This window comes from Notechis scutatus, chromosome 16 (assembly GCF_049901735.1).
Source record: "Notechis scutatus isolate UNSWTSFEM ecotype Mainland chromosome 16, rNotScu1.2, whole genome shotgun sequence".
In the NCBI taxonomy this organism is placed as follows: domain Eukaryota; kingdom Metazoa; phylum Chordata; class Lepidosauria; order Squamata; family Elapidae; genus Notechis; species Notechis scutatus.
The window spans coordinates 5,177,558-5,203,721 of record NC_142024.1 but is presented as its reverse complement, the minus strand read 5'-3'; the positions used below and the strand labels follow the sequence as shown (position 1 = coordinate 5,203,721).

General features: G+C 46.5%; 1 protein-coding gene across 2 annotated transcripts; it reads right to left on the bottom strand.

Moving 5' to 3' along the window:
• Positions 1-1,610: 1,610 nt before the first annotated feature.
• TMEM201 (transmembrane protein 201) lies at positions 1,611-26,153 on the bottom strand. 2 transcript variants are annotated; one of them, XM_026686441.2, is made up of 11 exons: positions 25,381-26,153; positions 20,302-20,422; positions 19,407-19,601; positions 18,587-18,763; positions 16,637-17,022; positions 15,275-15,478; positions 8,582-8,799; positions 7,630-7,701; positions 6,434-6,712; positions 5,570-5,689; positions 1,611-4,192 (listed from the first exon to the last, which is right to left on the bottom strand). In XM_026686441.2, the coding sequence occupies exons 1-11, from the start codon at positions 25,497-25,499 to the stop codon at positions 4,095-4,097; spliced, it is 1,989 nt and encodes a 662-aa protein (XP_026542226.2). In that variant the 5' UTR covers positions 25,500-26,153; the 3' UTR covers positions 1,611-4,094. The 2 variants fall into 2 exon arrangements, with proteins under 2 accessions (XP_026542226.2, XP_087800756.1); XM_087944630.1 differs by lacking the exons at positions 1,611-4,192; positions 5,570-5,689 and having other exon boundaries at positions 6,590-6,712; positions 7,369-7,701.
• Positions 26,154-26,164: the final 11 nt, after the last annotated feature.

Sequence of the window (26,164 nt, the reverse complement as noted above, 5' to 3'; positions counted from 1 at the left end):
AAATTACCCTTGTTTGCAATTCATCTCCAAAACGGTAGCCGTTTTTGGAGAGGAAGAGGAAATTCCTGCCGGCGACTCGCTTAATGTGCAAATTCTGCAAAGCTCTGCCTGGCGCGTTTCCCCTCCAAGATTGGAATAATTTCCTTTGCGCGTTGCATTGCGAAGCCTCTCAACTTGCTTAGCCATCTCTTACAAACGACGCCTTGGTAGTCTCTTAAATTCCATTAAACTTCTATGAGGGGTTATGGGAGACCTAAAATAATTTAGAGGTACAAGAACTAAAGGCTACAAATTTAAAATTGCATATTCGAAAAGACGGGCAAATGTGTTGTCGGAAAGCCTGCCCCCTTGTGGATATCTTTTGTCATATCGTCGTCGTCGTCCCCCCCGAAGAAAGCTTTTGAAATTGAAAACGTCAGACGGCGTCTTTAGAGGGAGATGCACGAAGAAAAAGTTAACGTTGCCATGAAAGGCCAGTTGTTACTGGTAACAGATCTCGCTGTTGTTGCTTTGCAATATTGTTTGGTGATTTTAAATTAAATTGAACCCCAAACACAATCAAATACTTTTTGCTTTACTTTGTGGCGGGTGCGATGGCACAGTACCATACATGGAAGTACCTGCAAAAACTTAAGAAAACAAATATATATGGGGTGCGATGGCACACTGTGTCCACAAGAGATTATCGCCCTCTTGTGGACACAGTGTGCCATTACCCCCAACCCCCATATATCTGTTTTCTTAAGTTTTTGCAGGTACTTACATGTATGGTATTCAGCTTTGTTTGGGTATTTTCCCACGTCATTATAAGTTGTGCTTTTAAAGTTGTAGCAACGAACACAATACACAAGCCTGAGGATGGCAGATGAGATTCTGCCGAAATGTTGCTACAACTTTAAAAGCACAAAAAAGTGACTTCTGACCGTTTTCCACACTTATGACCGTTGCAGTGTCCCCCATGGTCACAAGATCAAAATCCAGACACTTGGCAACTGACTCACACTTACAACGGTTTGCAGTGTCCCAGGGTCACACAATTCTCTTTTGCGACCATCTGACAGTCAATGGGGAAACCAGATTCGCTTAACGACCGGGCTACTCCCTTAACAAATGCAGTAAGAAAAGTTATGAAATGGGGCAAAAGTCCCCCTTCACAAATTTCTCACTTAGCAACATAACATTTTTGGGCTCGACCGTTGGTCATAAGTTGGATCTTATCTGGATTTTTGTTTTTTGTTTTTTAAAGTGTGATTTTGCACATCAGGGCAAGAAGCAACTTCGAAAGGTTAAAAAATTCCCTCTACTTTTGTAACAGAAACAAGAGCCTGTGAACTCTTACAGGACGGTCTTAGTGTAAATTTTGGGTCGCGGTTTGCACTACTGGGATAAAAGGCACATTTTATTTTAGCGGTTGACCCTTTATCCTCCGTGACACCTGCCCCGGTGGCGGAAAATATGCTACATTTCATCTGACACATTGGCTTTGGTGGCAATGAGGGCAGATGGTTGCAAAATTGTTAATTTTGTTCTGCAAATGGAAACTTATTGCTCTCAGGGGTTCTCAAACCTCCCTTCCCTGTCAGAGGATGCAAAGAACAAGGGCACGAAACTCCAGATGCAACATCACCTTTATTTCTTAAACCATTTTATAAAGAAAAATAACCTTTCAAATGCAGAACATAAAACATCTCAAGAGGGGAGACGAAAACAAGAGAGGGGAAAACGCCCTCCCCTTCGGCACACGAAATCTTAAAACAAACCCCGAAAGGCGGATTCCTCTCCAGCCCCCTTAAGTATAAAATGAAATAAAAGATTTCTCAAGTGGCATTCAGTGGCCTTCCCACCCGTTGTAAAATTCAAGCCTCGCAGGACACAGTGTATATCTGATCGTTCTTGTACATTCAGCAAGAAGCTAGTCCTCAGGGAGTACTGGGGCATGTATGGGCATGTCTGTCTTCGTGTATCACAAAAGATACAAAGAGGCTGGAAGAGAGAGAGAGGGGGACTGCTTCTGCAGAAATGGGGTGAACTTGAAAATAAACTCCTGAATTGGAAAACTAAATTTTTCCGTTGCTAAATGTTAGACCTTATTCCCCAGAAGGGGGGGGGGGAGAGACAGACATGAGCAAAACCAAACTGACATAAAATATACACATTTAAAAAAAACGTGTGTGTGTTTTCCCCCTACCAACCTAAAGTTTAAGAAAAAAAAACTTTGAACCCTTAAGACTTAACACTGCGATCAAAGGAACCTTAGTGTGACTTTAATAACTTGTTTCCTAGCACCAAAAATACAGGCCTCCTTGTTTTGATCTGTGCATATTTTCTTTTTGCTGATTTCTATATTTTTTTTTAAAGCTGCTTTCTGCAACACCCATGTGGAGAGATCACCACTTTTGAGAAATTTTGCCCTATGAAGCAAAAATTAAACAGTGGTTAAAGAAAGCCTGTTTAACACAACACTTGAAATTTCTGGAAACCACCCCCAAAAACCACTTTCTTGAGAAGTTTCAAGGCAGCCGGGTTGCTGTGCGGTGGGAGACTCCCAGGATGGGAAAATGTGATTATTATTTTTTTCAAGCAGAGGGACAGCTCTGAGAAAATTAATTGAATGTCCTGCACTGTCTATGAACAAACTGGCAATAAACGCCCCGCTTCCAAGCCAGGATCATCAATGGTGGGTCGTCCTTAATATCTTGGCTAAAAAATAAAAATCCTTGGTTGCTAAAGAGGCAGGAAAAAAAGCTTTGAAGAGGTCTCTTTTTGTTATGCTCTTAAAAAAAAAACAAAATCAGCCTTCTAACCCATGTTGCACAGCCGGCTAAGACAGAAGCACTCTCATTTTAGCCAGCCAATGAACAAGGTTTAAAGCTGGGTGGTAAATGGCAGAATGTTACTTCCTGAGACAAGTTTAATTTTTCTAATTTAAAATTCTAATTTAAGCTTTGCTTCCCCACTCAAGACAAGACACGTTTGAATTTTTTGGCACCTAGGAAAAATAAATCGGGATTTCCAAACTGGAGGCAAACTTTTGGGGCTCAGCTCAACCCACACGATGGGGGGAAAAGTTTTCTCTGGCTTGAAAAGGAAGGGAAAAAGACACTGGGGTTCACTTTTCTCCCTGATCTGCTAGTTTTCTACATGCAGGGGAATTTTCTCCCGCTGCTGAAGTACAAGCATCTAAATGCAAAGAGAGAAGAGTCCAAAGCCCAATCGAAGGAACAGGTTGTTCTTCTGGTTTGGGAAAAAAAAGCAGGAGGCCATCAGGAAACCTAGTACTTAAGCGTGGAAAAAAAAAATTCACGTTATTTTGCACAAGTCTCCCATGATGATAATATAAAGATGTCCCCAACTCAGCCCACCAACCCATTTTGGCCTGCGTGAAACTTCTCAAAAAAACTCCTGTCCGGCCCTGAAAAATTAATAAATTAAGAACAAACATTACACAGTAACAGAGACTTTCTCCAAACGTCCCAGACACATTTGACTTGAAAAGCAGTGAAACTGACCGGATCCTGAAAAAGCAGTGAAACTGACCGGATCACGGAAGTCAGCAACCTATCCAGCAATGCAAGGGACTAGTTTCCCCCACCCCGCCGGCTACAGAGAGAAGGGGCCGGGGCCTGGAAGACCAAAGAGGACGGAGGGAAAGGACACCCCGCCCCCAAAGTTCTTCAGTTCTCTCCGGGAGCCAGCATTTAACCACCATTCAAGGTTTGCGACTGAAGCAAGGTGGGCTGAAAGGGCAACTCCGCCCACGCCTTGGCCTTTGCCTTCCAAACTCCCATCTCTTCATCCCACAAATCTGTACAAATGGAGGAAAACCAGGGCAAAAAAGAAGCCGAGAGGCGCTTCCCATTCCACCGAGACTCTCTTCTCAGATGACGGAGAAGGCAAGGCAATAATCGGGGCAGCGGGAGAAACTGACTGGATCCCGCTGCCCGTGGCCATGCGGCGGAAGAAAAGAGGTCCTTATGACGGCCGAATCCCTTCTGGAACCTCGCGATCTCCAGGACAAGGGGGAAAATGGGGAAGACTCCCCACTTTTTTGGGGGGGTGGGGGTGGAGAAGGTGTGCGTGGGAAAAGCGGAGGCTCATCGCAACGTTTGGTAGAGGTAGGCCGAGGTGAAGATGGCGTTGGCGGTCAGGCTGAGGGCCAGGAGACCTCGGAGGAGCAGGTTCCCGAAGCAGCCTAGGAAAGGAAGAGGGAAAGCGTTCAGGTCAGCCTTTCGTGATTTTTCAAGTTGTAGGACATGCTTTTTCTCTCCTTACAGAGGAACAGAGCCGGAAGGGGACCTTGGGAGGTCATCTAGCCCGACCCCCTGCTCTCTGCTCCATCCCATCTGCCCACTTTCCAAAAGCGATCCAGATTTATCTGCGGTGCAGTGAATCCTGAATCAAAGCAGGAGGAAGTGAAAAAAAAAGAGGGTGTTCTTTGAGATTCTTCACGATCATTGGATGTTTTCCAATCCAATCAGAATAGAGCTGGAAGGGACCTTGGAGGTCATCTAGCCTGACCCCCTGCTCAAGCAGAAGACGCGCCAAAGAGACAAGCGTGCCCTCTTAGAAGCAGGGACCGGATCTTGAGTATTTCAACCCCCAAGGGCCACAATTCAAAGACTTTCTCTCCCACCCCCCACCCCCCTTGTTTAAATCCAGCAATACGGTGGAAAGAGAAGCAATTAATTAAAAGAAAAAGAGTGGCAAACAAACTCAGATCAAGTCCTGGATATAAAACAAAAGGGAGGAATATATCATCATCAGTTTGAGAAAAAAGGATCCGTTATCTGGGTTTCTTTGGATGGTGGTTTTCATCACTTAAGGATCTTTACTCGCTCCTTTTATTTTACTTTTATTATTATTATTATTATTATTTTATTTCTATTTACAGTAGTCCTCGACTTATAACACTGTTCGAAGTCATTGCACGGCACCGAAAAAGAGTGACTTATGACCATCTTTCACACTTAACGACTGTTGCAGGCATCCCCACGCTCACGTGATTTACATTTGGATGCTTGGTAACCGACTCATCTTTACGATGGTTGCCATTTCCCGGGGTCACACGATCCCCCTTCTAATTAAGCAAATTCATAGGAGAATCCAGATTCTTCGTGTAACAACCGTTGTATTAATTTAACAACTGCAGCGGTACCCTTAACAAACGTGGCAAAGAAGAGTCGTAAAATGGGGCAAAACTCACTTAGCGACTGACTCGCTTAGCAGTGTAAATTTTGGGCTCCATTGTGGTCTTGAGTTGGAGCGGTGCGGTGGCCTAGAGGTGGCGCTCTCGCCTCCCAATCAGGAGGCTGTGAGTTTGATCCTAGGTAGGGGGCAGATATTTCTCTCTCGGGGCAAGATGATAATATATCGGCTGAACAGAACTCCACGCTGGCAACAGGAAGGGCATCCGGTCAGTAAACATTCTGTTAGCTCCATTCAGTTGCCCAGACTCCACCACGCAAGATGATGACTGTGGTCTTATGTTGAGGACTATACCTGTATTTAATTTTTAGTTTGCCATCTTTGCCGTGGGGCGGGGGGAGCTTAAAGACAACCATAAACTCACCTTTCCAGCCTGAAGGTTCTTCTTTCGTTGTGGTGTCAACCACACAATTTGACGAGTGGGAAGAACCATCTGCCTTTTTCCCTGAATCCTCGGTGGAGACGCTGCTGGCCGCTGTCACATCTGTGGGGAAAAAAGCCAAAAGCTGAAATTTCCCTGGACCAAAACTTTTTTTTTCTTCTTTTTTTTAAAAAAAGTTTTTTTCATTTTTAACAACAAACATAAAACAACAAATAAAGTCAGAGCTGAAGGAGCTTCTTGGATGAGAAGCGAAACGTCTTAAAAAAAAAAAAAAAAAAAAGGAAAAAGAAAAATGAAGGAAGTTTTTTGCCTCCTGCAAAAAAAGCCCCTTTGGGACAGCCACGACTTGGATGACTGAGAATCTCTGCAGACTTTTAGCCATACAATTTGGGATGGACACCCTTGGAACGGGGTGGGAGTAGGAAGGGATTTCCAGAGGGAAAATAAATTTGCAGGCTACAGGAACCAAGAGATAAACCTCCCAAGTGGCCTCAGGGACCCTCTAAAAGGATGCAAACGACCAGCTGTCTGCAAGGAATATAAACCCTTCTGTTATTCCCCACTGTGAAGTCAGAGCTGAAGAAGCTTCTTGGATGAGAAGCGAAACGTCTTCAAAGAAAAACCAGAAAGCCCAGCGGCCTCCCGAAAAAACACACCTTGGGTTCAAAAGCAAGAGACTTTTAAGAGACAAGCATGTCCTCTTGAAAGCAGGGACCAGATCTTGAATATTGCAAAGGATTCTGGGAACTTAGCCTCAACGCATTGCCCGACCAACAGGACTATTCCTTGGGAGACTGTCCGGGATTTGCACCCGGCTCTTCCGATGTCTCCAAACAAGAGCTTTACCTGGCGGGCCCTGCTCTCCGAAGGGCATTTTGGGGAAGACGGACCGCTCCGGGGCGAACGGGCTGTTTTCCAAAGAGGCGAAATCTTCCCCGTGATGGAATGTGCTTTGCCCCCTGAAGAGTCGCAGCTGCTGCCCTTTCAGGTTCAGCCGAGCGGGGCTGATCAGGGGCCGGCGGAAGCGCAAGGAGCTGGAGCTGGACGCTACGGAGCCGGCCACTGACGGTGCCGGCGAGGATGCCGGAGAGGGCATGCAGCTACCGGAGAGGACCGAGAAATATTCTGGAAGGTCGGGAGGAAGATGAGAAAAAGGGGGGGGGTTAGAATCAGCCCCGTCCCCCGTTCCGCACAAAATGGATATTCAATATCTTGACAAATAGGTGGGCTCAGGAGCTTTTTTTGGGGGGGGGACACAGAGAGCAGGGCAAAGCCCCCCCCCCCAAATCCAGCTGTATTCTCAGCCTTCACCCCACACCCTTTTGGCTGATGGAAGCGTGGAGGGCAGACCTTCCCAGCCTGATTCGACAGTCTAACACTTCCTGAGGCCGTAACTGAGCACACGGTTAGTCCAAACACCTCTTGTTTTATTTCAGCGCTGGGAATTATGTGTATTCCCAGCCCGTAATGAGTCCCAAACAGTTCCCCCGAGATAAGCACCTACCTTTCTCTCCTTGGAATTGCTGCCAACAACTAAAGGGCCAAATGAACGGTTAAAAAACCAACCGAAGTACAAAGTCCACACACAGAGCTTCAAAGTTGAATCCGAACTGAGTGAACGACTTTGCTTCCTGCAAAGGTTTCTCTCCCTTTGCCTGTCCTTTATACCTTATGGGGAGGGGCAACCACCTCCAAAGCCTTAAACCCGAGTCGCCCCTTTTATCTCAGCCGCTCTCACCTTCTAGCAGCTCTGCGCATACGCGCACTGGGAACCGGCTCACCTCATTCCTCTGCCTCGCTGCTGCCAGACTCCAGGGGCTCCAGAGTCAGCACCCCTCTCCCAGATGGTCCTGGCCCCATCTCTGCATCGGACGCAGGACCCTCGTCCGAGTCCTCCCCAGACTCCCAGACTGGTCCCCGTTCTTCCCCACTGTCCGGATTCCACTGCCGTCTGCCACAGGCTAACGTCCGGATTGCAGATGTGGCAAGAGAAAAGAGGAAGCACGTGGAAGAGGGTAGGGGGACCCACGCCTTCCGCTCACCTGAGGCTGCCCAATCCTTGGGGCAGGAGGCCTGCGAGGGCGGCCGACTTCCGCTGAACAGGTAGCCCGAATCTCGACACAAAAAAACCCAAAAAGGTCATTTTTAATCAGGATTAAAAATTAGAAAGGGAAGCGGATATGGTTAACTGCAGCGAAGCTATGGCATGCACAAAGGGGGCCAAAAAAGACACAAGGACCCACAATGAAGAGGGGACAATCAAGATGGCGGAATCTGAAGAGCCTGGTATTGCCCGCTAATTCTGCGGACTGCCAGCTGCTTGCCATTTGACAGTTCAAATCCCACCAGGCTCAAGGTTGACTCGGCCTTCCATCCTTCCAAGGTTGGTAAAATGAGGACCCAGATTGTTGGGTAAAATGTCAACTCATAAAATATTTCTATGGTCTTTTTAGAGTTACCAACAGAAAGGGAGAGGGGAAAGGGGTTTGAAAGAGCAGTGCAGCAGCTTGGAAGTCGAAAGCGCATTCCATAAATAGTTTTTCAAAGATAGTAACTAGGTGACGAAAGTTTCTGACACGCAAAATTCTACCTGGAGAGCGTGATTGATGAGTCTTGGCTATGGATGTGTCCCATGAGAGAATATGAATTATGATACACCCAGGGGTGGAGGAAAACCAGGGTCAAGGGTGACAATGAATTGTGTGTCTCAGAGTCGGCTACACCCAGGCAGTGCTGCATCTTTTAACTCCCAATAAATCCTTTTGAAGTTTTGGAAGTTTGGCTCGAGACTCACAATTTAAATGGAGGAACTGCCAGAATCCTGACAGTAAATATCAGATTAAAAAGCATACTTAGTCAAGGAAAACCAGTGGTTGTGTCTTCGGCAAGGCCAAGCACACAAAGGACTAGAAACTTGGAAAAGCCACCCCCCCCCAAAAAAAACCCACCCCACTACCAGCCAAAATAGGAGGGAAAAAGACAGGAGTGGCTTACCAGTCCTGGCCAGGGAAGGAATCGTACCGAGCGAAAGGGCCCGATTCAGCCGTCCGGGCAGAGACGAGGACGACGTCCGGCGTGGGGAGCAGAAAAGCCGCTGGTTCAACTGGAGGATACTGGGAGGACTGGGGATGAAAGGGAGGGGAGGAGAAGGATAGGCAAAACTGAACTCGGCACTGCTGGGGAACATGGCCACCTGGTCTCCTGAAGAAAACCTGCAAACGAGACACACAGGCACAACCTCGCAAGAGAGGCTTGCAATCCATTCATTCCCCCCTCCCCATCCTGCACAAAAGCATTAAAATGTATTCCCCTTTCCCGCATTTGCGGCCTAATTTTTGGCTCAAGGAACCAAAGTAAAGTTTGTTTCCAGCAAATGGGACATTGTAGATTTTTCTCTCTTCAAGGCATTCCGGACGTCCTCGTCTCTCGTTTGCCATCTCTATTTATTTATATAATCCTCTATTAACAGTCATGGTCTCATGTAGCTTGTGGTTTTGCTTGCATTTTAATAGCGACAAGGGCTTTTATAACTTCGTTGTTTTAATTCAGTGCTGTATGCCGCCTGGTGTCATTTTTTTTTATTTTTTATCTTTGAGATGGCGGGGACTGTATAAATTTGATGAATTTAGTTTACTTTATTGTCACTGCACCTCATACAATGAAATTAAATACCCTCTTCAGTGTACATTATGACTATGAAAATAAAACACAAACACACAACCTTCTCATTCTATACATTGAATTGAAAACCCGATATTGCATTAATTTTGCACTATGCAGTAGAATTCAACAGAGCTACTGCCCTGGGATAGAAGCTGTTTTTCAGCCTATTTGTCCTTGTTGCTATTATTATCCTGTACCGTCTGCCAGATGGTAATAGTTCAAAAAAAGGGTTCCCAGGATGAGATGGATCTTTGAGGATGTTTTGAACTTTCTTAAGGCAGCGGGAGCTATAAAGCTCTTCCAAAGAGGGGATAAATAAATAAATACAATTGCAAATTATTTTTCCACTTTCTGTAGGTGGGCTGAATCCTGAAAAGATGGAATAGGATACATTTTGTTCTAAAGAGGCATTTCTCAACTGAGCAATTTTAAGGTGTGGGGACTTCAAACTCCCAGAATTCCTAAGTGGCTGGGGGATTCTGGGAATTGAAGTCCACACATCTTAAAAGTTGCACAGATCGAGAAAAAGGATCGAAAGCATTGGGAACCAGCTGCTTTCTGACCAAATCTTACCAGCATTGAATTACAATTAGCTGATTTATTTGATTTACGCCTTCTGCACGCAAACATTCCCTTCCCACAAGATGTATGAATTTCCAGGCAGCTCATCCATCCGTGGTGAGAAAAATATATCAGTACAATTATCGGAGGTAGCGCTGGAGAATTTGAATTTGAAAACAACCCTTTTTTTGGCTAATTAATAGGGATTTTATCCAGAAAGCAGAAATAAGATGTGCACGCATTTCTTTTCTCTCTTATCCAAATGCCACATGCTTTGTTTGGGAAGTGAAAAAAAAAAAGGTTGCTTTTTCTCCGATAAAGAGTTATCACATCGGTGCAAGAATAAAAGACAGAAAAAGGTGTGGCTGAAATGGCAATGAGAACTGGGGATGGAGTTTGGGAGAGAAAGAGAAAAAAAGAGAGAAAAATTGAGAGAGAAAGAGAAAGAAAGAAAAAGAAAGAAAGAAAGAAAGAAAGAAAGAAAGAAAGAAAGAAAGAAAGAAAGAGGGAAAGAGAAAGAAAAAGAGAAGGATGAAAAGAAACAGAAAAAGAGGGGGGGAGAAAAAGGGAGGCAGAGAAAAAAGGAGGCACAGAGAAAGAAAAAGTAGGATGAAAAGAAACAGAAAAAGAGGGAGGGAGGGAGAGAGAAAGAAAAATTGGAAGAGAAAGAGAAAAAGAAGGAAGCAGAGAGGCAAAAAGAGAAGGAGGAAGAGTGAAAGAAAAGGAGAGCGGGAAAAAGGGAGGGAGGTAAAGAGAAAAAGAAGGAAAAGAAACAAAAAAAGGAGGGAGAGAAAGAAAAAAGAGGAAGAGAGAGAAAAAAGAAGGAAAGGGAAGGAGGGAGAGAGAGAGAGAAAGAGAAGAAAAACTCACAAAAGGCTGCGTCAAGCTTGTGCCATTTTGTAAAAAAAGGCTTCGTAAAAAAAAAGGTGCTTTTTTTTCCTGCCTGGATTTTAAATAAGACGCCAGAGAGAAATTTTTTAAACCGATTCTCCAGCGGATGGGAAGCATTGAAAACAACCAGAGGGGAGGAAAGTGCCTGGACAAAATGGGATGGGAAACATGCAAGACAAAAACACGTGGAGATGATTCCTCCTCCGTCCGACCAAGAAACAGGCCCTGGCTTGAATCTGGGGTCCAGCATCTCTTTTTCCAGGAACGAAAATGAAAATAAAAATAAAACAAGACAAAGCCCTTTGCCGGCTCTGGCATTCAAAGCTTTGTCTCTCCATCCGGGCACTACCAGTTGCTCCGAGGGCTGGGCATCGTTACATGGCTCCCTGCCATTGGCTGAGCCCATCCTGTGTTTTGGGGGGGGGGGGGCGGCGACAGCTCCCGCCAGCAATGGGGAGGGGGCAGTCCCCAGGGCGGCTCGGGTACTAGCCGATCCCTGGCTGTGTGGGAGGGGGCACCAAAGGCATCCTTGAGGCTCGCTGGAGGGCACCCGGGGAGGAAGAGGAAGGTAGAAGATGCCGAGAGAGGAAGGAGCAGGCTGGCATCCTCTTCGAATCGCCTTAAGGGAGGAAGCCGCGGGGTGGGAGATCTTGAAAAGTTTGACCAGCTGCCTGCAAGGAATATAAATCCTTCCCTTATTCCCCTCCATCCAGTCAGAGCTGAAGGAGCTTCTGGGATGAGAAGCGAAACATCTTCACAGAAAAACCAGAAGGTCCAGTGGCCTCTTGGGGGAATAAAATAAAAAGGACCTTTGGAACAACCAGGATCTGGAGGGCTTTGAGAAACCTCTACAGGCTTCCCAGTCCAATGAAACTTTGGTTCTGCTTAGCCGCCTTCTCTGCCCCGCGCCTCCTTCGAAGCAAGGAAGAAGCCATGAGGGCCGGGAACCTGATTTTAAGTTTGAGCTTGAAAAGCCATCGTTCGGAGTTCAGGTCTCTGGCAGGCTGAAGATGCCACAAAACAAGCCACCACCAGCCCTCCCAGACCCGTCTCGTTTTGAAAACACGTCTCCAAATCTCTCTTGATAGAATCAGGATCACGTGAAGCATCGGTACAAGGCCTTCTCTAAGGCCACCCTTCGAATATTGCATCCAGTTTTGTTCTCCACAATATTAAAAAAAGAGGCTGAGATCTCGTGGAAAGCGTGCAGAGAAGAGAAACAAAGATGATTAGGAGGCTGGAGGCTACAATAGATGACCAAGAACGGTTGCAGGAATGGGGTATGGCCGGTCCAGAGAAAAGAAGGACTAGGGGTGACATGATAGCAGTCTTCCGATATCTCAGGGGCTACCCCAAAGAAGAGGGAGTCAAGCTATTCTCCAAAGCACCACAAGGTAGGAAAAGAAGCAATGGGTGCAAACTAATCAAGGAGAGAAACAACCTGGAATTAAGGAGGAATTTCCTAATGGTGAGAATTAACCAGTGGAACAGCTTGCCACCAGAAGTTGTGAATGAAGTTTTAACTCCCTTCCAATTCTGTTATTCTATGTTCTTTGGCTCCACAGTTTTGTACCAACGCAAATTTTGCGTTGAGGGCTGCTGGACTCCAAAAACCATCAATGATCAGGGAAGATGGAGACCGGAGTCCAACTGCTCCAGGAAAAGCACAGATTCCTCACAGCCCTGGTGGGAATTCAGAAGCATCACCCAAAACCCCTGTAAAAATTCTTCTGAACCTTGATAGGAAACTTAATTAAAATCAAGAGACACCGAAAGGTAAATCTAAATACACCTGTAAACCAGGAACGGAAAGGTGTGTTTGATTTTTTTTTTCTACACCGTGTTTATCTGCACAGCCCTGGTTTACTGATCAACCACAACCCTGCAACTCTAAGGAAGATGCTCAACCTATCTACCATTTGCCGACGGAAGTTGGGGGTCACCTTAGCTAAGTCTGTTTTTCTCCCCTCGACTTTCAGTTACCAAGGAAGGAACAGCGAGCGTCGTTTATCGGAGGAAACATTATCCACTGTCACGATGACAGCAAGTCCAAAAACAAAAACAAAAAAGGCAATTGGAAAAGCGGTGAGGTGAAGGCGCCTTTTATTTTCAATAATTAGTGTTAACAAATCAGGCACAAGGATAAAATATTTAAAAAGTTAAATAATAGTCCATCATAATCATCGTAATTATCGGAACACAGCACAATGCCCAGGCTGAAACATTTCCTAAAACTTCACAGGTCTCAACCCAGTCGGCCGAGGAAAAAAAAAATAAGATTTTGGGACAACCACCAACTGTTTTTGTCCTAAGACAAAAAATGATCCAGTTTAAAACCGGGGATGGGAAGGAAAATCCGATCTGCTTTGGCTAAATTGCTCAGCTATTCCTGCTGCCCACTACATGGTGGAATAAACAGTTGGGCTAAGATGCAAAAGAAAATATAACAAAACCTGCAAACTCCGTTATTCTTTTATTTCTTCATCTCCAGCTCGGCCCCGAGAGATAAAACTCAGATTTAATCACATGGGTCTGGGGTGGATGAACACATCTATGCCTCCAGGCCCAAGAAGCCATCATAACTGGGTTTGACTCTTTTTCAAGTCAGTTATTCAGGAATAGAAAAGAGTCAGAAATTCACCTTTTTATGCGGGGTCTTTGGTGCTCTCTGGGCTTGCTTGTTTTCTTGCAGACATTTCACTACCCAAACTAGGTAATGTCATCAGTGGTAGTTTCTGTTACTTAGTTTGGGTAATGAAACATCTGCAAGAAAATAAAAGCAAGACCAGAGAACACCACGTCAAACCTGAGTTACAAATATTTTCCTTTATTAGTATATTTTTACGTCCCAGGTCCGAGCGGAAGAAATAAAGCTCCATTTTGCTAATGGGACCCAACTCCCGTTCAGGTTTTGTAACGTTAAGAAATGAAAACTTTATTAAACGAAGCATACAGATATCTGCTCCAGTTAAATATAAGTTGGCTATAATATCAGAGAATAAATAATCCTACATCCACAATTCCCAAGATCTGATTCGCCTACCTTCTTCACCAGGCTGGCTTTATTATTTTTATTTTTATTTTAAACTAAAGCGAAAGATTAAAAATCGACATTTGGAGGAAGCATTGAAAAATAAAAAAAACGAAGAAGAGAGGAAAAAAAAGGCCGCCGTCCTGGGAGGTTGCACTACAATTCCTATCAGCCACCGCACTCTTGTGTGGGCAATTGATGGGAGCTGCAGTCCAACCCTGGAAAAGAGGCGGGAAAGAAGATAAATGGCAAAACTCAGTAGAAGTATTAAAATGCACGAAAACACAAACATGCCCAGGATTAAAAAGAAGGCCTTCCTTCTTTAAAACAAGCCAAGTTGAGTCAGGTTAACAAATAAAGGGTTTTATTTTTTATTTTTTTGCAAAAGGACCAGACATGCTCAAATTTTCCCAATCCTTTAAGCCTACCACACTGTCTTTTAAAAAGATTTTTAAAAGACAGATGGGGGGGGAAAGCCAAGAGATGTTTTATGTTCAGCAGAACAGAATTTCCCCCTACAAACCTGGATACTTTAAATAATTCCAATTTTTCATTTGAAGGGGGGAAGAGTAAGGGCAGCACCTGATCAACCTGGCTGGGAATTTACATTATTTTTTTAAAAAAAAGAGAGAGAGAGAGAAAAAGGAGAAGTTAGCGAGGTCAGAAAGAGAGAGAACTCGGTTAGGGGAAAGGATGAATGTATGAGTGGGCTTTTGCAGGCTGTCTTCCCTTGATAAATCTCTTTTATCAAAGCAAAGTGCCCAAAGGCCATGTGTCAGTTTAAGAAAATAAAATATGAAAAGAATACACCGCACCCTTTAAAACCAAACCAAACACCAATATCCCCGTGCAAACATAACATACCCCACCTTAGAGCATGCAAAAGGTGTCGATTCAAACAAGGTTCAATCGAGGTTTAACTGCGAAGCCTCCAAGTCAATTTAAAATAATAATAATAATATTTTTTTGGGCCCAGGTTCCTGGGGGTATGTCATTCATTGACTCTTCTACCCATTGCTCATTTTTTACTGATTGATTCATCACTTCCTTTAATGCAAGGGTCTTCAAACTTAACAGCTTTAAGACTTGTGGACTCGGACTCCCAGAATTCCTCCTCCAGTCTATGTTAGCTCAGGAATTCTGGGAGTTGAAGTCCACAAGTCTTAAACTTGCCAAGTTGGAAGACCCTGGATTAAATTGCTTAGGACTTATTTTATCTACGTGAATTTCTTTTTTTTCCTTTTGGCTTTAAGGGAGAGGACCCCAGCCAAAAACCACTCCCAAGACTGCAAGGGGATATTAGCGGCCATCCATCTCCCCCCTCCTCCCTCCCCACCTGTGGAAGAGAAGCCAAGCCGGCCTGGGCGCGGGTCACCGAAGATGCACCCGGTAGCTGCCTAAGAGGACGTGAGGAAGAGGAGGAAAAAAAGCGGAGATGGGAAAGAGCGAAGGTGAAGCAGCGGGGAGAAATCCGAAGGCGTTTCCAGGCACTTGGAACCCCGCCCCGCCCCGCCCACCAAAGTCACTGCCGAGGCTCTGACCTTCGGGGCCGAGGTCTCCACTGACCCCCGGGCTTCCGCGTGGCCACGGCGGCTGCGAACCCCACCAAGCAGCACAGGGAGGTGGTGCCAAACTTGGCGGTCTCCACCCAGCTGGGGATGTCCACCTGCAGATACTTCTCTACCACGTGAAAGCCCATCACCAGCAGCCACAGGAAAGCAGCAAAGGCGTCGATGCGTCGGAGCCTGGAACGCGGAAAGAACGGTCAGTTTTCGGGAGAATCTGAAGGGGGGTCAACTCATCAAACATTCCTATGGCCTGTTTTAGTAGTTGCCATAAAAAAAGGGAAGTGAGGGGAGGAAGGAAATCTGGAAGAGCAGTGCAGCAGTTTGAACTTGAAAGTACATTCCAACTCTTCTCTTTAAAAGATTGTGGCTAAGCTACCGGATCTTCTGCCCACGAAAATCCTTAATTGGAGAACGTGATTGATGGCACCCAGCCTGTGAAGGTGCTCAGTTGGAGAATCTGATTTATGACACACCCAGGGGAGAGGGAGGGGGGAAACAGAGTCACAGGGGACTGTAAATGACGTAGGCCAGAGTTGGCTTCATACAGGGCAGTGCCAGGATGTCGCCTCTAATGAATCCTTTGAAGTTTTTTGAAGTTTGGCTCGAGAATCATGGTTTAATTAGGGCAATTGCTGGAATCCTGACAAAAGGTGTTTGTTTGTGTGTGTGTATGTGTTTGTGTTGAGGACAGGGGGAGTTAGTCCTCGATTGTCAACAATCTGCGTCACAACCGTTCGGAGTTAGGACGGCCCTGAAAAACGTCATTTGCAACCCAGTTCTCGCAACTTATGATCGATGCATTTCATTTCTCTATGTGTCTAAGGTTCAAGGGTTTGTAGTATGCTGCAATTCTGTTTGAGAACCTCTAGGACAGTGATGGTGAACCTTTTCAACAACGAGTGCACAAACCAGAACATGCATGCCAGAGTGCCGGAAAACCTAACACCAGCTGGCCAGTGTGCGCATGCCTGGTTTTTTTCATTTTTGGCCATTTTCAGGCCGTTTTGGGCCTGAAAATGGTCCGAAAATCGCTCTGATTTTGGGGTATTTTTGGTCATTTTCAGGCTGTTTTCAGGCCAAAAATGGCCCCCAAAACAACCTGATAATGCCCCAAAAACCAGCCTGAAAACAGCCTGTTTTTGGCGACCAGTGCCAGAAACCAGAAGAGCAGCTGGTGACGGCAAGCATGCCCACTGAGAGGCCACAGGTTCACCATCCACAGCTCTAGGAGATTGAAACCTCTCTACAACATCGTGATGACGTTACAATGCCTTTTCGGGCCCTTGGTCTCCCTCCGCCTCCTAAAGTCCTTCCCGCAGGCCGCCCCCATCGTACCTGATCCGCCCGGCCAGCAACATGGCCAGGATGCAAGTGAAAAGCCCCAAGACGACCACGGCCGTTTGATGGTTCTTCCCGTAGACCCAGGCCGCTTCCAGCATCTCCACGGCTCGCCCGGAAAGAGACTGGACTGCCTCCTGCCAGCTCGTCGATTCCAGGAGGGAGCCGTTCCGTGGCAGGATCACTGGCGGTGGCCCAGTCTTGTTCCTCGACAGACCTGGGCTTGGCAGGACCGGCGGTTTGGCAGAACCCGAGAAAAATGGATCTCCTGACCCGTACAGGGCCATCGCCACGAGAACGGCGCAACTGAGGAAGGCCAGAATCCGCAGCAGGATCACTCGCAGTGGGGTGGTATTGCCGGCAGAAGCCGAGGCGTAAAAACTCTACAGGGGAAAATTAAAAAAACAAAACAAAAACCAAACTCCAGACAACGCAGATCAGGTGTACAGTTTCAAAAATAAAACAACCATTTGACCAGGATGGTATAGTCTCCTGCCTTGAGCGGGAGGTTGGACTAGAAGATCTCCGGAGGTCCCTCCCAGCTCTAGGATTTGATGTTTCATGTTGAGCTTGGCCCACTTCTGGGAAAGGTTTAAGGAGAACTGGACAGAAGAAAGGACCTCCCTCTCTCATCATCATCATCATCATTTAACAACCCCATAATCCCTTGCGGGGTGCAATCTGGGCAACTGAATGGAGCTAGCACAGTGTTTTAATGGCCAGATGCCCTTCCTGTCTCCAATGCGGAGTTTTGTTCGGCAGAGATATTCTCATTGTGCTGAGTGAGAAAGAAAATCTGCCTCTACCTAGGATCAAACTCGCAGCCTCCTGATTGTGAGGCGAGAGCTCCACCTCTAGGCCACCACACCACTCAAAGGACCCCCCTCTGTCTCTATATGGAAAACTAGCTCTATACCCATCCTTCGCTACAAAACTATGTGGTCGGGTAGTTTTGGGGGGGGAATTCTGCCTCTGCCTACCAGCATTCATCGGTATTCATTTTGCTAGCGTCCTGTCAGTGTGTGAGAGAGTTGAGGGCTGTTTGGAAACTGAACCAGTATTTGCTGTGTGAGCAAGGAGACAGCAAGGAGTCTGGGCGTGGCTTAGCTCAACTGTTCTGTACTAAAGCTGCTTGGTGCTGTGCAACTGAAACTGAAACTCCTCTGCTTGTGTTTTGCATTTGGAAGAGATTTATTTTCAGGTGGGGAGGGGGAATAGAACTCCTTAGCATCAGAGCGTGTTAATAATAGTAATAATAATAATAATAATAATAATAATAATAATAATAATAATAATAATAATAATAATAATAATAATAATAATATAAGGAATACTAATGCTCTGAGGGTCATTTTGAAAAATCCTTTCTTAGTGAGCACCTAGAAGCCAAGAGGAGGAACATACGTGCCGAATTTCAAGTTTGTAGGCTTTACAATTCTGGAGATTTTGTGATGATGTGTGAGGGCTATTTCCCCTTTTATATATAGAGAAGAAAGATATAAAGTATTTTGCATGCAGCCGAAAAAGAGACAGAACCGGGCAGCGGAACTGCTAAGTTTTCCATCTCTTCAGTCCCCCGCTGCGTTGAGCGCAGCCTTCAAATTAAAAAAAAAGGCAAATAATAATTCAAGATTAGAATCAGGGTAGGGTTCAAACCCCCTCCCCGGGTTTAAAGCCCAAGAATGCAACGGCAACGGGAGGACTTTTTAAACGTGCCTGTCCCTTAAGCCGCCACTCAAACCAGGCAACAAAATTGATGGCTTTCAAAAACGAAGCTCAACAAATAACACGCTTTCCCCAGACAAACCAGCTCAGGGTGTCTCTCCTGCCCTTTTAATTTTTTTTTTATAAAGAGGGTTCAACCACTTCCTTGCCCTGAATGAAGGGGTGGTGGACCCTTTGCAGTCCTGGAAGATGGCACCGAGATGGGAGGTCACCCCTTCCTACCTGCATGTAACTCTTGTCGCTTTTCCGGTTGTTGAAATGGTGCCGGAGGAGAAGAGCTCGAAGCTGGCGGTTCTGATGCTTGATATAATATTCGACGGCGGCTTGGCAGGGCCGGCAGAGTTTGTAGGTCTGCTCCAAGTGGTGTTTGTATACTTCGATTTCTTCATCATATTTGCCCTGCTCCCCCCCACAAAAAAAAGATAAACTAGAATTAAAAACTTGATAGGGCCTGTTTATGTTGTGGTTCGCCGGCAGCAGGTGCGGACGGCTGAGGTCTCGGAGAGCGAGGACTCAGGTGAGGGGCCTGCATGTGATGTAGGGATGCGGCCAGGACCATCAGGGAGTGGAAGGCTGCCTTTGGAGATTGTGGAGGCTGGCAGCAGTGAGGAAGAGGTCCCTGAGAAGCCTGTGCCCAGTGTGCATGCATGCAGGGCTGCTCGAAGGAAAGAGCAGCTGCAGCAGCACAGGCGACTCTGGAGTAAGGCTGCAAAGTAAAGGCCCCTCCCTTAAGAGATAAAAGCCAGCTGAGAAACCGGAGTTCTTTGCGGGAAGCAAAGAAGTTTTTGCACTCAAGCCTTGTGGACGTTGGGATTCTCTTAGTTTGTGTTTGGAAACTTTTTGTGTTTGGAATATTTCTTAGTAACTTTATCTTAGTGTTCTTGGCAGCCTTGCACCACCTTGGCAAGGCTCGTTCTTATCAGAGGTAATTAATTTGAAACAGCTTTTTAACCGTGAAGGAACGGAATTCGTAAAGGCCAGGAGCAAAGCCAGCCAGGGGAAGGGAATTTTCGTTCGCTCTCCCTTGGGGCCCCCTCCCTACCTCTTCTCGGGGTGTGAAGGACGCCAGTTGCTTGATCTTCATCGTCTGGTGGTTGTTACACTTCTTACAAAGGAGAACTTGGCTGCTGACCCACTGCTGAGGCTTGGTGGGATCGTAGAAGGCCCCCGCCCCACAAATGACGTGGTTTAGATTCTCCATGTATTGAGCTGGGATTGGCTTGTTGTAATCGCCATTCTAAGAGGAACGGGGAAAGAAAAAGAAAAAAGATTCCAACAAATCGGTTTTGATCGCTTTCACAACCTCTACACCATTTATGAACTGAGTTTCTTTGTTTTTTTTTCCTCTTCCCTCCTCATCTCTTCTTCCTTGCATGCTGTTGGTCTTTACTTTATAAATTTGCAAGCAAGGACTGCCTTGTTCATCCCTGGAAGCTTTGCAAAATGTAGCTTCTCCTGGACTTATTTTTGGCTTCTCTGCCCCAATTTCTAGGGTTTCAAGTCTTTGTATTGTGCATCGTATATTAGTTTTGGGAGCCGTTGGGGCTAAAACACAGAATTAAACATCCCTAAACTCATAGCTATGTTTTTGCTTGGATTGGGGTGAGGAAGCGTCCCCTGCATTTCGTTAACGCTTTTCAATTAATCGGGGTCAATATATCAACTTTACAGCTGGGGGAATCTTTCACATTAACCAATTTATCTCCTTTTATTTCTGTTCTTCTGTGGCATTTTAGGGTTCGACCTTTTTTCACAACAGAGAAAAATTAGCACACCTATCTACATCCCTCGGCTCCGTCCGTCCCCCCGAAGCAAACTAAACTAATTTATATTAATTAAAAATCTTAATACTACAAAGGGGCAGAAACTTTGATGGGTCCCAACCCACTGGGACCCCAAAATAGGGGCCGCCCACCCGATCCAACGGCAGGGCACACCTCTTCAAATCCGTTGTACTGCTCACAATTCGGGCAATCCCAGCAATTGCGGTTCCCGTACGGCACCACGGTATCCTGGTTACAAAACCAGCAGTTGACGGTCGTGTGGGTGGGCTTCGGCCTGTGCGGGGAGGGGGGGAAACAGGAAGGAGAAATCAAGAGCCATAAAAAAAAAAACAATCGGCCCCCCAACTCTGAAGTTGGACAATTCTTATGTTGCAGGAGGAGTTTTACACCTTAAAATATTTTAAATCACAATTTTTGCACAAACAAGGGGGTATGCCATGGTCCTTCTGTCGGGGTGGGGAGGGGCTCACAAGCAGGGCCCAATCCCTATTTTATTCGTGCCCCCCCAAAAAACTGGACTCCACTTTAAACTTATGGGTCCCATCGCCAACTACATGTTGTCACCTTTGGCTCCAAAAATGGCACCAAGGCATTCTGGAAGGCCTGTTGGCTTGGGAGGATGGAGAGAAGCCATGTGCTGGTTGCCTAGCAACTTCGCCACTTCCTGCCTGCTTCTGAAGAAGCCATGTTGTTGTTTTTGCTGGTTGCCTAGTAACCCTGCCACTTCCTGCCTGCTTCTTCAGGAGGGGTGATTTCCGTTGCCTGGCAAAGGAAGCATCTCGGGGTTACCTAGCAACCGTCTCCACTAGGCTGGTCTAAGAGGCAGCCCTGCCCCAATATGTGGCCGCCTCTTTTCATGGGAAGAAGTTTTTCTTCCTATTTTCTGCCTAAAAGCAAAAAAAAAAAAAAATTAAAATAAATTAAAATAAAGGAAGCCATTTCCCTCCTTTCTGAATTAGACTGAGGGGAAAGACAAAAGGACAAAAGGATTGATGTCTGTGGAGGAAAAGATATCCCTTTGTTGAAAAAAAATAATAATCCAGTATGAGCACATGTGCAACACATGTGACCAGCTGCTAGGGCTAATTCAATAAAGGGGAGGGGGATGCGGCTGCCCCAATTCCCCCCTTGCCAATCTCCCTAGAAAACAGGGTCGGGTGTCAGCACCTGTTGGACTTCTGCCTAACAGGTGTTAGCAAATGGCAGGGAGGAGATTCCATAGCTTCTGGACACTTGTTCCCATGTGGCTCTGCCCCAGGGGTGGCAACTGCTGACTCTTGCCATGGAGTAAAGACAGCCCCCCCCCCAAAAAAAGGGGTGACTTCTGCTTCCTTGGAGATCCCCAACTGGCTTTCATAGTATTTTTTATAAGACACTCTTTTCTCTAGTTTGGCTGCTTTCTGAAAGTGGGGGAACTACAAAACCCATACTGCTTGGGGACGAGGGTTTGACAATCAAGAGACTTGCAGAAGGTGGCTGCCACAAAACAGCAACAGCGAGAGGAACCCTTAAAGGGTTTAAATCACTTTAAAAAGCAATTTAAACTTTTTCATCAGCTTGCCGTTAAATCTGCAAAATCCACGCTATTTTTCATTAGGATGTTGCTCATCAGCACTCTCTGGAGAGAAAGGAACCCATCCCTGCCAATTCCTACTCTGAACAATTTTTAAGTTATTTTTTTTTACAACAGCTGATTCAGTAGGGGAAACTGTCAAGTCCTTTCAAGGGTTTAAATGAGCCGGTTTAGGATTATTTTATTGTAGGGTTTCCTTAATTGTTGCCGTTAGCTAGTCAGAAGAATTTCTCAATATGTGCATGTTCTTTAAAAAAAACGAACACGCAAATATTAATTTTAAACAGCTCCTGAGAACACCTTGGCTGTGTGTTTGAAATGCCCTTCTCTTCGGTACGTTAAAGTGTTTCTTCTCAACTTTTGAAGTAAAAATACAGAAAGGACCTTGCCTCCCCAAAGTTAAATGCATTTCCTTTTTATTGCACCCAATAAAACACATGAGAAATAATAAAAATAAGCTGTCTTTTCAATAAGCCATAAACAGCCATTTCCCCCCCAAGCTAAGCACTATCCGCGGATTCCTCACTTCTCAGCTTTCAAGCAGAACCAAAATGTTAATTCATTCTTTCCAGTGCGCTAACAAACTGGGTATTAAATAAACAGGTGTCTCAGAAATAGGCAATTTGTTCCCGAAAGAATGATTTGCAGCATCCCTGTACAAGTGCCTGTCCTATCCTCATCGGCCAACAGCTAATCTAAACTGGAAATCCCTCAACTTCTGCTTACACGTGATCCTTGTCTTACAGCCACAACTGAGCTCAAAATTTCACTGCCAATCTAGACAGTTAACTGAGATTTGCCCCATTTTATGACTTTCCTTGCTGTCGTTAAGTAAGCAATCGGAAAAAAAGCTGGAAGGGACCTTGGAGGTCTTCTAGTCCAACCCCCCCCTGTTCAAGGAGGAGACACTATTCCATTTCTGATGGATGTCTATCCAGTCTCTTCTTAAAAGCCTCCACCCACAACTTTTGGTGGCAACTTCTGTTCCACTGGTTAATTGTCCTCACTATTAGAAAGTTTCTCCTTAATTCCAGGTTGCTTCTCTCGATTATTCCATTCATTTCTTGTCTTGCCTTCTTCTTTGTGGCAGTCCCTTAAATACTGGAATACTGCTATCATATCACCCCCTGGCCCCTTTTTCTCTAGACTAGCCAAACCCAAATCCTGCAACCGTTCTTCATGTTTTTATCTCCAGCCCCTTAATCACCCTAGTTGCTCTTCTTTTGCACTTTTTCCAGTCTCGACATCTTTTTTTATGTAACGTGGTGGCCAAAACTGGATGCAGCAAGCATTCCAGATGTGCCCTTAACTAAGGCTTTCTAAAGCGGTACTAATACTTCACGAGATTTTGATTCTGGGTCTCTGTTTATACAGCCAAGGATTGTATTAGCTTTTTGGGGGGGGCTGGCTCATGTTTAATTGCTTGTCCCCATTCACAATTACTGTTTTTGAGCCAGGTTTCGCATTGCCATTAAGCCAAGCCGCGTAGTGGTTACGTTTGTCAACTCATAAAATATTTCTATGGTCTTTTTAGAGTTGCTAACGGAAAGGGAAGGGGGGGAAAGGGGGTTTGAAAGATCAGTGTGGCAGCTCGGAAATCGAAAGTGCATTCCATACATAGTTTTTCAAAGATAGTAACTAGGTGACTGCAGTTTCTGCCCCGCAGAAATCTAACTGGAGAGCATGATTGATGACTCTGGGCTATGGATGTGTCCCATTGGAGAATATGAATTACGATACAACCAGGGGGTGGTGGGAAATATTTCTATGGTCTTTTTAGAGTTGCCAACAGAAAGGGAGGGGGAAAGGGGGTTTGAAAGAGCAGTGCGGCAGTTTGGAAATTGAAAGTGCATTCCATAAATAGTTTTTCAAAAACAATAACTAGGTGATATCTAACTGGAGCACATGATTGATGACTCCTGGCTATGGATGTGTCCCATTGGAGAATATGAGTTACGATAGGAGGTGAGGGAAATCCAGGGTTAAGGGTGACAATGAATGATGTGTCTTTGACACCGAAAAGGAGGCTGGGAGCAACGTGCGCAAGTGAGGTTAGTCGGTGGATGACATCCCCCCCCCCTAAAATAAGACCTGGTCTTTTTTTGGTGGCAAAAAAATATATATGACAGGGTCTTATTTTCGGGAAAACACAGGTACTCTGCTGCCCTTGGATTTCCCCGTGGTCTCCTATTCCAAACACCCCAATGCGACCTCTAAAGACCCAGCTTAAATCAAAGAAAATCTGTAGCAAAGTTGTGTAGCATTGGCTTTTTGCACGCGAACAATCTCACACTAACATCCGGCTTGCTTCTCCAGGAACCTGGCTCCCAGCAAGACGTGGCCATTTGGGGCAAACCGGACTGGAAAGCACAGCTCAAGATTCTGATGTTCCTCGCGACCCCCCTGGAAGGTAGGCCACACCAATTTGCTAACTTATCCCCAAGCTTTTTGCAGCTTCGGTGTGTTGAGTGAGTGAGTGAGTGTGTGTCTATGTGTGGGAGAGAGAGAGAGAGAGAGAGAAACAGAGACAGGAAGAGAGAGAGACAAATAGAGACACAGAGAGACAGAGGAGAGACAGAGAGAGACAGAGAGAGAGACAGACACAGAGACAAAAACAGACAGAGAGACACAGGGAGAGCGAGAGACAGAGTGACAGAGAGAGAGAGACAGAGACAGAGACAGAGAGAGACAGAAAGAAAGACACAGAGAGAGACAGACACACACAGTGACAGAGACACACAGAGAGAGAAAAACAGAGAGACGGGAAGAGCGAGAGAGAGACAGAGAGACAAGACAGACAGACAGAGAGAGACACAGGGAGAGCAAGAGACAGAGTGACAGAGAGAGAGAAACAGAGACAGAGACACACAGAGAGACAGAAAGACACAGAGAAAGACAGACAGAGACACACAGTGACAGAGACACAGAGAGAGAGAGAAAAACAGAGACAGAAAGAGTGAGAGAGAGACACACAGAGAGAGACAGAGAAACAGAAAGAGAAAAAAACAGACAGAGAGACACAGGGAGAGAGAGACACACAGAGAGAGAGAGAGAGAGACAGACAGAAAGACAGACACAGAGAGAAAACAGACAGAGACAGACAGAGACATATCTATCTTTGGCCATTTCAGCAGAGATTCCTTTTCAAAGCTACTCTGAATTCACCACGCGCTCAGGCAGGCACAGGCACATACGCACTCGGCTTGTGCAAAGGTGAACCCGGAAGGGCTGCCCTCCCATGCTGAAGGCGCACGTGGGCTGGCAGGCTGCAAAGCTCCCCGGGGCGATTTCTCCCCCCCCCCATCGCCCCCGCCTTTGAAGCCACGGGGGGTGGGGGAGCAACACCTCCGAGTACATCCCTGGCTCTTCCCCAGTCTGCGAGACAACCTCCCACCCCCGCCCAAAAGAAAAACTTTTAAGCGTTTGATAAAGGCGCGAAGTGGAGGAATGGGGAGGGAGGGGAGATTAAACCAAAGGGGGAGGTTAAGATAGAGCGCGGAGTCCCCTCCCCAACCCGCCCCCTCCCCACGAGGTCGTAAGAATGCAAATCCGCTTCTGGGCCTCATTGAGGGTCACACACACATCCCACCCCCACCCTTTTTTTTTTTCATTTCGATCGAGAGGAAATATACAAAGCCCCAGCCCGGCCTTCTTCTTACCTTCGCGCGATTTTATAAAGCAAGACTCCGCCTGCAGCGGCGGCGGCGCACGCGGTCACGCCGAGGCCGCCGGCCAGGCCCCGGGAGTAAGCCGCCACCAAGGCGCCGACGTCTTCCATGGGGAGAGGAATGGAGGGATTAAAAGAAAAAAAGAAAGAAAAGAAGAGAGAGAAACGGAATCGCAAACCCCGTCGCGAATGGAGAAGGAGAGGAGAGAGAGAAAAAGGAGGGGGGGAAAGGGTCGCCGCCGCCTCCCTCCTCCTTCTCCTCCTCGTGTTGGGAGGAAACAAAAAACCCGCAAAAAAATCCCCGCGTGTATCCGAAGCGCCCCGATGGAACGTTGAGTTGCCTTTTTAGAACGTTCGGCGCCTGTTTAGAACGTTGAGTCTCAGCTTCCCCCCCCCCCCAGCGGGGGGTTAGAACGCCGGGCAGCCAATCGCGCGGCCGCCTGGGGGCGAACGTTCCAAGGCGGTGTGGGGGGGGGGAATCCAGCGGCGGCGGTGGCTGGTTGGGATCAGCGCCTTTTCCTCCTCCTTCCCTCGGTTTGACCTTCCGCGGCTCCGCCTCTTCCACCGAGCCCGGATCCTCCCCCCGAGCATGGAGGGATCCACGGTGGATCCATTTCTGCAGGGGTTACACGCGGTCCCCAACCAACCCGCCCGCCGCGGACACGCGCGGGCCGAGGTTACTGCGATCCGGGATTCTTCCCCGGCTGGGATCGGCTGCTCGCGTTCCCCCCCCACGGCTTCTTGAACAAGCCACGCGTCCGCTCGATCTCCGCTGC

Coding starts and splice junctions, on each gene's coding strand:
- TMEM201 (XM_026686441.2), bottom strand. CDS start 25,499: ATGGAAGACGTCGGCGCCTTGGTGGCGGCTTACTCCCGGGGCCTGGCC. Junction 19,602..20,301: donor AGTACAACGGATTTGAAGAG/GTGTGCCCTGCC, acceptor CGTTCCTCTTAG/AATGGCGATTACAACAAGCC. Junction 7,702..8,581: donor TCCTTCCCTGGCCAGGACTG/GTAAGCCACTCC, acceptor TTTTGTGTCGAG/ATTCGGGCTACCTGTTCAGC.